The 10,656-nt window shown below is 39.9% G+C and overlaps 1 protein-coding gene across 1 annotated transcript in view; it reads left to right on the forward strand.

Moving 5' to 3' along the window:
- Window positions 1-10,656, forward strand: part of TMOD3 (tropomodulin 3 (ubiquitous)) — an 88,525-nt gene that overhangs the window by 65,257 nt on the left and 12,612 nt on the right. The window contains exons 7-10 of the mRNA XM_011928627.1: window positions 1,123-1,253; window positions 3,720-3,827; window positions 7,135-7,278; window positions 8,851-8,995. Coding sequence (XP_011784017.1) covers window positions 1,123-1,253; window positions 3,720-3,827; window positions 7,135-7,278; window positions 8,851-8,995 — 528 coding nt within the window. The remainder of the gene's footprint in view (window positions 1-1,122; window positions 1,254-3,719; window positions 3,828-7,134; window positions 7,279-8,850; window positions 8,996-10,656) is intronic.

Consider the following 10,656-nt stretch of genomic DNA (forward strand, 5'->3'; position numbering starts at 1 on the left):
GAAGTTCAAGACCAACCTGGCCAACATGATGAAACCCATCTCTACTAAAAATACAAAAATTAGCCAGGCATAGTGGCACACACCTGTAGTCCCAGGTACTCGGGAGGCTGAGGCAGGAGAGTCACTTGAACGTGGGAGGAGGAGGTTGCAGTGAGCCAAGATCACGCCACTGCACTTCAGCCTGGGCTACAGAGTGAGACTCCATCTCAAAAAAAAAAAAAAAAAATGAAATAAATAAACATGTGTCAACACATAAAGGATCTTTTCGGAAATGTGGGGCTAGAACTTTTAAATCTGTCCCCAAAAAAAAAAAAAAAAAAATGAAATAAATAAACATGTGTCAACACATAAAGGATCTTTTCGGAAATGTGGGGCTAGAACTTTTAAATCTGTCCCCTTGAATAAATATGTGTGTATGAGAGAGAGAGAGAGAAGGATAGATAGAGATGTTACCAAGTGAATATCTGCATCCACTGTAATAGTATCAACTCCAGGCTGGGCGTGGTGGCTCAGGCCTGTAATCCCAGCACTTTGGGAGGCTGAGGCGGGCAGATCAGGAGGTCAGGAGATTGAGACCATCCATGCGGGCTAACATGGTGAAACCTCGTCTCTACTAAAAATACAAAAAATTATCCGGGGCCTGGTGCGGTGGCTCATGCCTGTAATCCCAGCACTTTGGGAGGCCGAGGTGGGCAGATCACGAGGTCAGGAAATCGAGACCATCCTGGCTAACAATGTGAAACCCCATCTCCACTAAAAATACAAAAAAATTAGCGGGGCGTGGTGGCGGGCCCCTGTAGTCCCAGCTAGTAGGCAGGCTGAGGCAGGAGAATGGTGTGAACCCGGAAGGTGGAGCTTGCAGTGAGCTGAGATGGCGCCACTGCACTCCAGCCTGGGCGACAGAGCCAGACTCCGTCTCAAAAAAAAATTAGCAGGGCGTGGTAGGGGGCGCCTGTAGTCCCAGCTACTCGGAAGGCTGAGACAGGAGAATGGCGTGAACCCGGAAGGCGGAGCTTGCAGTGAGCCAAGATGGCGCCACTGCACTCCAGCCTGGGTGAAAGTGCGAGACTCCGTCTCAAAAAAAAAAGTATCAACTCCTGCTCTTTTCATTTATCACTGCAGATGTGGTCAAAGGTGAAAAGATTCTTCCAGTATTCGATGAGCCACCAAATCCAACCAACGTAGAAGAGAGTTTGAAGAGAATTAAAGAAAATGATGCTTATCTTGTTGAAGTTAATTTGAACAATATAAAGGTAAGTGTATTAGAGTGGTTTTGTATTGCTTTGAGTCAGCTGAACCTAGGATGAGAGCTGGGCAGTTGATAAAATAGTCTAATTCTTTCTACTTTAAGGTAAAGTTTTTGCTTTTACCAGTATGCTAACATAGGTTTCTTCATATTTTAGATATTGAAGTATTATGGTATAGTATTTTCGCACTTGCTTTTTGAGGAATTTATCATCTAAAAATGTAAACCCTACAAACTGTCAGAATAAATCTCTCGGGTTTTCTAAATACTGCTCGATTCTAAGAACATTTAGCCTCTTGGGTCTTGCTTTTGTAAAATCTGGTTCCTTAGCTAGGTATGGTGGTGCATGCCTGTAATCACAGCTATTTGGGAGACTGAGGCTGGAGGATGGCTTTAACCCAGAAGTTTGAGACCAGCCTGGACAATGTAGTGAGACCTGCCACCACCCCATCTCAAAAAATAAAATAAAACCTGTTTTTTTTTTTGAGGTAAAATTTAAATATGGTAAAATTCTCCCTTTTAGTGTACAGGTCTATGAATTTTGACAGGTGCATACAATTTTGTACAACCACCATTACACTTAAGATGTAGAATATATCTGTTACTGCAAAAGTTCTCTCATACCCCTTTGTAGTCATTCTCTGCCCCCCAGCTCTAACCCCAGACAACCACTGACTTATTTTCTTTCCCTATCATTTTGCCTTCTCCAGAATGTCATATAAATGGAATCCTATAGTATGTAGCCTTTTGGGTCTGACTTCTTAGCATAATGCATTTGAGATTCATTCCTGGTGAGTGTGTCAGATACGCTGCAGTTTGTTTATATGTTCATCAGTTGGTAGACATATGGGTTCCTTCCAGTTTGGGATGGTTTTTAATACAGCCACTGTATACTTTCACACACAGGTTTTTGTGTGAACATGCTTTAGATTCTCTTGAGTAATCACCTAGGAATAAGCTTTCTGGGATCTTATTTTTGAGTTTTAAACAATGCAACTCTTCCCTGGAGTAAGGAAAGAAGAAATTAGGAGGGCATAGGGGTAATTAATCACCAAAGAGTAAACTCAAATTATCTAGATAATTAGCCATTGTGTAATAGCTTCATTATAAATTCCTCATTTTAAAACTTGATTTTTTTTGAACTGGGGGACAAGGGGAGGAGAGCATCTGGAAATCATGAGCCTAGGGAAGAAAGCGTCTGTGCTCCTCTAGGGAGTAATCCTTCCTGTGAGTGGAGGAAGGAAAGCCTCAGAGAAAACTTATATTCATAGTTGATTACTCACTTTTTTGTTTGTTTGTTTTTTTGAGACAGAGTCTCGCTGTGTTGCCCAGGCTGCAATCTTGGCTCACTGCAACCTCTGCCTCGCCACATGTTCAAGCGATTCTTGTGTCTCAGCCTCCTGAATACCTGGGATTACAGGCACCCACCATCACACCTGGCTAATTTTTGTATTTTTAGTGGAGATGGGGTTTCACCATGTTGGCCAGGCTGGTTTTGAACTCCTAACCTCAAGTGATTCGCCCACCTTGGCCTCCCAAAGTGCTGGGATTACAGGTGCGAGCCACTGCCCCACCCTATTTTTATTTTTTTTAATTTGGTCCCTGTGTATCCCTTTCTCTAAATAAACAGTAATGATCTGAAAATAACCAGGCTAAGGGGAATTGAAGTCTCAGATACTACTGAGAGAAACCAGCTTCTTCAATACTTTATTTTTTCTCCTTCAAGTAGTGTAGGGTTAATCTCTCTTAGTACATTGTAGCTTAAACTAAGTGACTGAGAACAGTCTGTCTGCCTCAGGAATCATACTCCATCAGAGATGGGCTCCTTCATCTCTCTCCTTGTAGAAAAGTAAATCCACTTTTATTTTCATATAAAAAGAATAATGAAGGACGGGAGTGGTGACTCACCCCTGTAATCCCAGCACATTGGGAGGCCAAGGAGGGTGGATCACCTGAGGTCAGGAGTTCGGGACCAGCATGACCAGCATGATGAAACCCCATCTCTACTAAAAATACAAAATTAGCCGGACCTGGTGGTGCATGCCTGTAATCTCAGCTACTTGGGAGGCTGAGGCAGGAGAATTGCTTAAACCCGGGAGATGGAGGTTTCAGTGAGCTGAGATTGCGCCATTGCACTCCAGCCTGGGCAACAAGAGTGAAACTCCCTCTCAAAATAAATAAATACATACATACATAAAAAGAATAAGGAAAGGTGAGAATTTTTTTTAATCTAAGTGCTAGAGAAATGGTGATATGTGCTCTGCTCTGAGTCAGTAGTTTATGCAAATGCTCCATCATAGATAAGTCAGATAAATGTAGAGGAAGCTGCATTGTTTGTTTTCATTTGTAGACTAATTCTTATGAGTTTGTATAACTTCTGAATACATTTTAAAGCAAAAAAAAATTTGATTAATGGAAACTGAATATAATGAAAATTGAAATGTAATAATGTTTTATATTATTGTCTTTCAAGAATATCCCAATTCCAACCCTAAAAGATTTTGCAAAGGCTTTGGAAACCAACACACATGTGAAATGTTTCAGTCTTGCAGCCACCCGGAGCAATGACCCTGTTGCTACGGTAAGTAAGCTACTTGAGAATATCAAAATTATGACACAACCAGGGTGTGTTACAGTGGTGATTTTTATGAACGAGATTTACCCCTTTTTTATGGTTAATCTTTTAGCTCACTATTAGGCAGTGTATTACTTACCACCTTTTTGTGTTTATTTTTTCCTGTATTTCCTTCCTATGAATTTTCCCCCTCCCAGCTTCCCCCTCCTTCCTATGAATGTTTTAAAACATAAATGGAATCATGTAGTGTATGCTGTTCTGCAACTTGATTTTTCACTCTGCGTTTTATCTTTAAAGTTTTGTTGTATCAATACATAGGGATCTACCACATTATTTTAACATCTTCAGAGGATTCCATTTATGGATCCTTAGTGGTGGATTTTTGTTAAATGCTTTTGCTGTGTCTCTTGAGATGATCATATGGTTTTTGTCCTTTATTCTGTCAATATGGTGTATTGATTGACTTTTATATGTTGAACCAACCTTTCATTCCTGAGATAAATCCCACTTGATCATGGTATAAACCTTTTGTTTCACTTGGCTTTGAGAATATCACTCACTCCATTGGGGGCTCCCCTTACCTCAGTGGATGGTCCTTCTCAGAGCCCTGTACTGGTTTCTCCAATCTCTTCAACTTCTAAATATTGGAATGGCCCAGAACTTGGTCCTTCTTTTCTCAGTCTATATTGACTTCCTGGGTAATCTCAGAAATATATATATTATCTCCATATACTTGCTAATGCCTCCCAGTGTTATTATCTAGTTTGTATCTCTCTCCTGAACTCTGTATTCATGTTCAGCTACCTCCTCAGCAGCTTTACTTGGATGTCTAATTTACATCTTACGTGTAAGTCCTTAACCAAACTCCTGACTTCCATCCTGTGCCTGCTTTTCTCTGCTCTTTTCTATCTTACTAAATGCAATTTCAATCTTTAATTGCTCAGGCAAAAAAAAATTATAATGGCATAATTCTTGACATCCCTTTCTTGCAACCTTAAGCATACCTTTAGCCCTATCTTCAAAATATTTCAGAATCCAATCACTTCTCACCATTTTCACAACTACCACCTTGACCCAAGCCACCATCTTTTCCCACCTGGATTATTGCAACAGCCTCCTAATTGAGTTACCTTCATCTATTTTACCTACCCCAAAGTCAATTCTTTACATATCACCAAGAGTGATTCTTTGAAAACTTAAATTATCTCATTCCTATTCGGAGAACCCTCTAGCAGCTTCCCATCTCATTAAGAGTAAAAATCAAAATCTTTCAGTGGCCTTATAAGGCTTCACATAAGTCAACCTCATCTCCTTTACTTGCCCTTTCTTTCATTCTACTCTAGCCATACAGCCTTCTTCAGCATGCCATGTGGACTCCCAAATCAGGGCCTGTACCTTCGTTCCTTCTGCCTTGAACTTTCTTCCTAAAATAATCCACATAACTTCACCTTATCACTTTGACTCCTTGCTCAAAAGTCACCTTCTAGGTGAGGCTTTTCCTGACCATGCTATATAAAATACCAACCCCACTTCCACCTCCAGTACTCCCCCTCTACTCTGTTGTGCCTTTTTTCTTTTTACCCTCTAGCATTGCACTTTGCTTACTTTTATTATCTGCGTCCCTCCCCAACTAGAAGGAACATTCTGCCAGCAGGGACCAATATGTTTTATTTCTGAATCTCTAGAACAGTGCTAATCAAATAATAGACCATCAGTAATATTTGAATAAATGTATGGATAAGGGATTTGTTCCAGGTCACATAGCTAGTTGTTGCTAATAGAAAGGACAAGTATGTAGATATCAGCCACAGTTTTTTCTAGTATCTCTACCCCCTATTGCCTTTCCTTTAACTTTAAGCTTGGTCTTACCCATATTTTCTGTAGTTTAAGCTTGCTTTTGATCCCCCTATGGGGCTGTTTTATATAATCTCATGATCATTCTTCTTTTTTCTTTCTCTTTCCTTCCCCTCCTTCCTTCCCTTCTTCTCTCTTCCTACCTCTCTGTCTCTTTCTCTTTCCTTCCCAGTCTTCCTCCTCTTTCTTTTTTCACTTGTAGGCTTCTGTTAATTAATCAATATGGTATTTATTAAGCACTGAGTCAAATGTCTAACACTGTGCCGTATCCTATGAGAAATGAAACAGAAGCAGATTGAAGACATACCATTACTTGAGGAATTTAATATTTCATTAGCCCCTTCTTCTCAATGGCCTTTGTGCTCTTCTGGTTCTGGTTATCTGTGTTCTTTTCTGGCCTTCTGCCTTGACCACTTCTTTTGGCCCCTGCCTTGGAAATTAGTACATAATTTACCCTCATTTTGGCTTCACATGGTCCAGCTACAGCAAGACCCAAATAAGAAAAGATGTTCCAGGGACATTGATGAAGTTGGTCTGACACAGAAACTGATAGAGTGAGAGAGACAGAAGAAAGAAGCATGAAGTAGGGAATGAGTAGTAGAGAATGTCACCAACAGGGAATTACATGTGACCAAAAAATCTAAAGATTATGACAGGGTGCATATGAAAAATAGGTACAGGCCAGGTGGAGTAGCTCACAACTGTAATCCCAGCACTTTGGGAAGTCGAGGTGGGTAGACTGCTTGAGCCCAGGAGTTTGAGACCAGCCTGGGCAACATGGTGAAACCCCATCTCTACAAAAAATACAAAAACTAGCCAGGCGTGGTGGTGCACAACTGTAGTCTCAGCTACTCAGGAGGCAGAGGTGGGAGGATCAGTTGAGCCCAGGAGGCAGAGGTTGCAGTGAGCTGTGATCATGCCACTGCACTCCAGCCTGGGTGACAGGGCAAGACCCTGTCTCAAAAAAAAAAAAAAGAAAAAGAAAAGTAGATACAGTCATCCATGGGTTCAACCAACTTCAGATAAAAAATATTTGGAAAAAAACATTCTATGAATTTCTAAAAGCAAAATCTGAATTTGCTGTATGCCAGGTACTGTGTTGAATCCACAAAAATGAAGTGATGTGTAGGCATTGTATTAGGTATATTAAGTGACCTAGAGATAATGAAAAGTATACAGGAGGATGTGTGCAGGTTGTATGCAAATACTATGCCATTTTATATAAGGCAGTTGAGCATCTGAAGATTTTGGTATCTGCAGGTGGTCCTGGAACGAATCCCCAATGAGTACTGAGGGACAACTGTACCTGTGAGAGCTGTGGGCTACTGTGTCAAACTGAAACAACTGATGACAAACATTAAGGCAGTTATGTTAATTAATATATTTGTTTATGACATGTACAATATGTAGTAGGTACCGTATCAAATTTTAATCTCTTAATATTTTCTTTAATTTCTAGGCTTTTGCAGAAATGCTGAAAGTGAACAAAACTTTGAAGAGCTTAAATGTGGAGTCCAACTTTATCACAGGAGTTGGGATTCTGGCACTGATTGATGCGTTAAGAGATAATGAAACCCTGGCAGAGCTCAAGATTGACAATCAGGTCAATGTTCTACAATAATAACGTCGAGGAAGCTACAGCCCACACTGCTATGTAGGGCTTGGCGACTCAGGATAGGGATGGGAGGAGGGCTGTCAGGGATCCCTGTTGAAAGATGCTGGGCTGAATGGAGAGCGGACATTTGGGGTATCTAGAATATTAATGTATATAACAGTGTATACAATGTAAAGGTGTATACTCTCCCTAGATCATTTTAAGAGAATTTAGATGGCTATCTAGTTTGAACTGAGAGGACTCTTACCTGTGACCTAGTCCACCTTCCAATTTTTCAGCTCTGTGCTGGCAAGGTCCACATTGTAGGGTCTTTGTAAGTAAGAGGCAGAGAGATACATGTTAGCAATGTTTCCATCCAGAGTAGCTATTAATTTTTTTATTTGAAAAAATAACTCCAGTTATTTGAAAAAATATTTGGTAAGTGTCTCCTTCAGTCCTTCAAAGTAAATAACTTTTGTAAACTATGAAGGTAGAAAAGAGGATTATGTCTTAAAATTTAACCCAGTGCTTCTTAATCCATGTTTTTAATTTTTTATTGAGATATAATTACATACAGTAAAATTCACTTTTTTAAAGTATACAGCTAAATGGTTTTTAGTATATTTGTGGAGTTTTGCAGCCGTTACCACTAATTCCAGAACATTTTCATTACCCCACAAAGAAACCCCATACCCTTTAGCAGTCACTCCCCATTCACCCCTCTCACCAGGCTCTGGCAATCACTCATCCACTTGCTGTTTCTTAGGATTTGCCTATTCTGGACAGCTTGTATCTGGGGAATCAAACAATATGTGATCTTTTTGTGACTGGCTTCTTTCACCTAGCATAATGTTCTGGAGGTTCATCTGTATTGTAGCATACATCAGTACCTCATTCTTTTATGACTGAATAATATTCTATTCCATTTGGGGTGTGTCCACGTATGGGCCACTAGAAATAATACTGCTATGAGCATTCATTACGAACGCTTACATGGACATAGATTTTCATTTCTCTATATAGCTAGGAGTGTAATTGCTGGGTCACATGGTAACTCTATGTTTAACTTTTTGAGCAGCAGCCAAAGAGTTTTCCACAGTAGCTGTACTAGTTTACATTCCTCCCAGCAATGTCCCCATTTTTCCACATTCTTGCCAACACTTGTTATTATCTATCTTTTTCATTATACTTATCCTAGTGGGTATGAAGTGTATCTCATTGTAGTAATTCACACTTTTTTTACGTCTGTATGATCATATTACTGAACTTTAAAAAGTTTATTCTGTGTGTGTGCGCGTGTAAAGTTCCAGGGGGGCTGTGGTGATGATGGGGTCAGTGGGTGAAATCAGCTTCCTGTGACAGTCATTTCATAGCTTTAAGTGACCAGTTTTCTACAACAAGCAGTTTGTTCTCAGTTACAAATCAGTCCTTGGAACTATTGAACTATGTATATGTTGTAGGAATTGGGAACATTTTTTAAAGATATCAAAGAATCAGCATGTGCCTGAATGTCTTACTTTACCTAGAAAAGTATTTTGATCTAGTTTATTAATATTGTTCTTTTTTTTCTAATTATTCCAGAGGCAGCAGCTGGGGACAGCTGTAGAATTGGAAATGGCCAAGATGCTTGAGGAAAATACAAATATCCTTAAATTTGGATATCAGTTTACACAGCAGGGACCACGAACCAGGGCAGCTAATGCTATAACAAAAAACAATGACTTAGGTAAGACATAGACAGTATCGATCGAGTTTCTGGGTTCTATCATAAGCTAATGTATTGAGGGAACTTCTTTCCCTCTTAAGAATAAATTCTAACAAAGAAGTTATTTGGCCTTTGTTTCTAAAATCTGCATGGTCCTTTTTATACCGATTGAATTCTAGTTTAATTAAAGTGAGGGTGTTGTGATGATTGGGTCAATGGGTAAAGTCAGCTTCCTGTGACAAGCATATTTCATAGTTGTAAGTAACCAGTTTTCTACAACAAACAATTTGTTCTCAGTTACAAATTAGTCCTTGGAACTATTGAAACAAAGATTTCAACATTAAAGGAAAGTTGTTTGCCCTTTTAATCAAAGAGACCCAGCTAGAAATTCAGTTTTGTATGATAGAATATGGAATATAGAAATATATAAAATAGAGAATAATTATATTTCTCACCCAGGTTTGTTGTTGTTGTGAGATGGAGCCTCACTCTGTTGCCAGGCTGGAGTGCAGTGGCGCCATCTTGGCTCACTGCAACCTCTGCCTCTGGGGTTCAAGTGGTTCTCTTCCCTCAGCCTCCCAAGTAGCTGAGACTACAGGTGTGCACCACCATGCCCAGCTAATTTTGGGGTGGTTTTTTTTTTGTTGTTGTTGTTGTTGTTGTTTTTTGAGACAGAGTCTTGCTCAGTCACCCAGGCTGGAGTGCAGTGGCATAATCTTAGCTCACTGCAAGGTCCACCTCCCGGGTTCACGCCATTCTCCTGCCTCGGCCTCCCAAGTAGCTGGGACTACAGGCGCCTGCCACCATGCCCGGCTAATTTTTTTTTGTATTTTTAGTAGAGACGGGGTTTCATCATGTTAGCCAGGATGGTCTCAATCTCCTGACCTTGTGATTCACCCACCTTGGCCTCCCAAAGTGCTGGGATTACAGGCGTGAGCCACCGCACCTGGGCCCTCACCCAGGTTTTATAGTCTGGTATGTAGGTGTTTGCTCATCTTTCTAACAGGACTGTTGTGAAACTGTCTTCTTGCTGCATACATCTAGGTCAGTAATCTCTCATTCTCCTGTGGTTCCTGTTTAATTACTTGAGGCTTGTGGCTTCTGTTTGAAATAGACTTTCCAGCCAAGGCTGAATTAAAGAATATGGTGCTTAGAATTTTATTTCTACATGTTTCCAAAAGTTGATTCTTTTAAACTAGGATGTTTGCCATTGAAGTATTTTTAAAGATGCCTTTTAGAAAAGAAGTAAAACAAGACTTCTCAAAAGGAGTGACATTTCAAAGTGTTGCCATTCTCTTAAGCTTCAGCCATATTTGAGTTTGCATTCTGTAAAAGTTTCTGGAGCAGGAAAAAATAGCACTTCATTTCTTTATTCCAGATCACTGTGGAAAATATTAGCTCAACTCTTTCTGTCCTTTGTATCACTATGGTTTCCCAGAGGAGATGTTAGCTGCTTGCTTTTGAAAATAGAAAATTGGTGTGTTTTGGTGTATTGTTGATTCCAAATGTAGTTTGCAAAGTCATGCTAATTGTTTTAGTATTGGTTCACTAGTTAGCTTCTGTTTTTTCCTTCAGGCATTTAATTTTGCTCCTTAGAGCAGTGTTTTTTTTTTTCTTTTTTATTATTATTTTTTTATTATACTTTAAGTTCTAGGGTACATGTGCATAACGTGCAGGTTTGT

Source organism: Colobus angolensis, unplaced genomic scaffold (genome assembly GCF_000951035.1).
Source record: "Colobus angolensis palliatus isolate OR3802 unplaced genomic scaffold, Cang.pa_1.0 Scaffold78, whole genome shotgun sequence".
NCBI classification, from domain to species: domain Eukaryota; kingdom Metazoa; phylum Chordata; class Mammalia; order Primates; family Cercopithecidae; genus Colobus; species Colobus angolensis.